The following is a 2,049-nucleotide window of genomic DNA, read 5'->3' as shown; positions in this document are numbered from 1 at the left end:
GCCATTTTGTCATTCCTTTATGTATGTATGATAAATTTTTTACTTTTTGAATGGTTAGAGTAACGGAGGTAGTTTACCGACACCTAACGTTTGGAAGGATCTCACTGGACTCACGATTCCTTGGTACTGGATGTGAGGTATTCTTTGGAAAGCAGTGAGTCTACCAGATTTTATCCATGAAGGATTTTTAGAAATTCTTGTCCAGGGGATTTTAGGAATTTTTTAAAGGCTATCAGGTGGTGGAGTTAGTTAACCGACAGGTGAGGCTGTCTCCAGACAGTGACAGAAATTGACCTTGTTGTGGATCCAATGACTTTTCTGAGGTAACTGCATAATGAACTAAATAGCAATGATAATAAGGATGAAATTTAATGATTTTTTTTAGACTGGATAAGTGTATAAATGCAACTGTACTGTAAAATTGGTTGTGTCTATTTTTAGTCCACAAAGACCAGGTTGTGTCATAGCAGCAAATAAAATCATCACATGATCCTTTTTCATTTCTCTACAAGCATTGAAGTGCTTGGGGGTGCATAAGCTTATCTCTGGGTTTCTCCTTAAAACACATGCCACCATTCTTTTATCAGGAATATTGTCGGAAACTGTTGGGTCTTTTGTCTGAGGCAGCGAGGCTGTCCGATACCCTATTTTAATTATTTTGATAATCCACTCTACTAATTCATTCTTTTCTTGTATATGTGATGGACCAAGCCTTGCTGAAACTTGCTTAATTTTGAAACCGGAGTGGTCATGCATGTATTGATCCCTTTTTGGTATTGAGTATTTTCTCTAGTAGTAACAGAGAATTTTCATCACAAAATGTCTATATAGCCTTTTCCAAGTCGTCATTCTTCCATTTCTCCCTTGTGTTTGCTGTTACTGTGTGATTATTATCACTGTCTGGTAACTGCCTCTGTCACCAAGGTGTATTTGCTCTTAAATAACTCTTACTTTGTTATTTATAATGTTTTACATAACTCCATCAAATAGTGTAATTAATTTCCTTTGTATTGATAGATGATGTAGGCATATTCAAAACTTTCAGTCTGCAATTTCAAGATGTTGAGGTTTTTTGTATTTTAAGAGACATTTGATTATTTGGACTTAGCAATTGACCATAATCATTTGCAGTCAAATGTAACATAGAATAGGTATTGCAAACTTGCTGAAATTGGTTGTAGCTATTGCAGTAGGAGAGCTCTACCCCTCAGAAAAAAATTGAGTTTCTACTCAAATGTTTCAAATTTATATGGTACTTTGAACTTCAAATGTTTGTATACTACCGCTGTCCGTAAACTCCCACTGTTACTCTATACCTAAATTTCAAACAATTTTTGACAATTTGCACATTTATTTTGTGAAAGTACAACATTTTTACTACCCAATAATGTGAAAAAGATAAAGTAATTCAAACTTTGTTTGGAACTTTTGTCTTCTAAAGTTGAAGTAATTTTAGCCATTTCAATGATTACGGGTGTAGCAACAAGAGTGAGCAAGTGCTTTTCTCTTCTCTTAGGAATAATAAAGTGAAACAAAGTGTGCGTAACATCATATACAAGCAAATGATGTCTGTAGATCCTTTTAAAGTAATAACAAGATGGCCGTTTGTTAAGCCCAACATACACTGAGCAACTTGTGGTCAGACCTTTCATGTGGTTGAGCAACACTGGGCAACATGTTGCAGAAAGTAGAGAGACTCTCAACTTCTGGCAACAAGTTGCTTCACCACATCAAAGGTACTGGCAACAAAGTTGCTCAGTGTATGTTGGGCTTAAGATGAGTCTTCTTGCGCTACGCCTGCCACTTTACCAAAAGAGTATGAGAAAACTACCATAACCAATTGCATTAAATAGCATTCTAGAAGCCTCAAGTATCTAGTGAAGTCCCATCCATGTACCAGAAAGCCATTAGCAGGCTTTGTAGTGAAGCTTCCTATCAGTCCACCATTGCTGAACTGCCTTTGCTATGGTAATTCCAATGAATATCATTAAATTAATGCGACCGGAAGTGCCATTGCCATTTCTGGACATGCTGACTTTGCCATTTTAA

The 2,049-nt window shown here is 36.3% G+C and overlaps 1 protein-coding gene across 1 annotated transcript in view; it reads left to right on the top strand.

The window, feature by feature from the left end:
• Positions 1–136, top strand: part of LOC105312452 (zinc finger MYM-type protein 1-like) — a 2,110-nt gene extending 1,974 nt beyond the window's left edge. The window contains exon 2 of the mRNA XM_019995467.1: positions 59–136. Within this exon, the coding sequence (XP_019851026.1) occupies positions 59–136 (78 nt within the window). The remainder of the gene's footprint in view (positions 1–58) is intronic.
• The last annotated feature ends 1,913 nt before the right edge of the window (positions 137–2,049 follow it).

Source organism: Amphimedon queenslandica, unplaced genomic scaffold (genome assembly GCF_000090795.2).
Source record: "Amphimedon queenslandica unplaced genomic scaffold, v1.1 AMPQUscaffold_13444, whole genome shotgun sequence".
Lineage (NCBI taxonomy): Eukaryota > Metazoa > Porifera > Demospongiae > Haplosclerida > Niphatidae > Amphimedon > Amphimedon queenslandica.
Note: the sequence above shows the minus strand (reverse complement) of the source record. Positions and strands in the feature narration are given on the sequence as shown.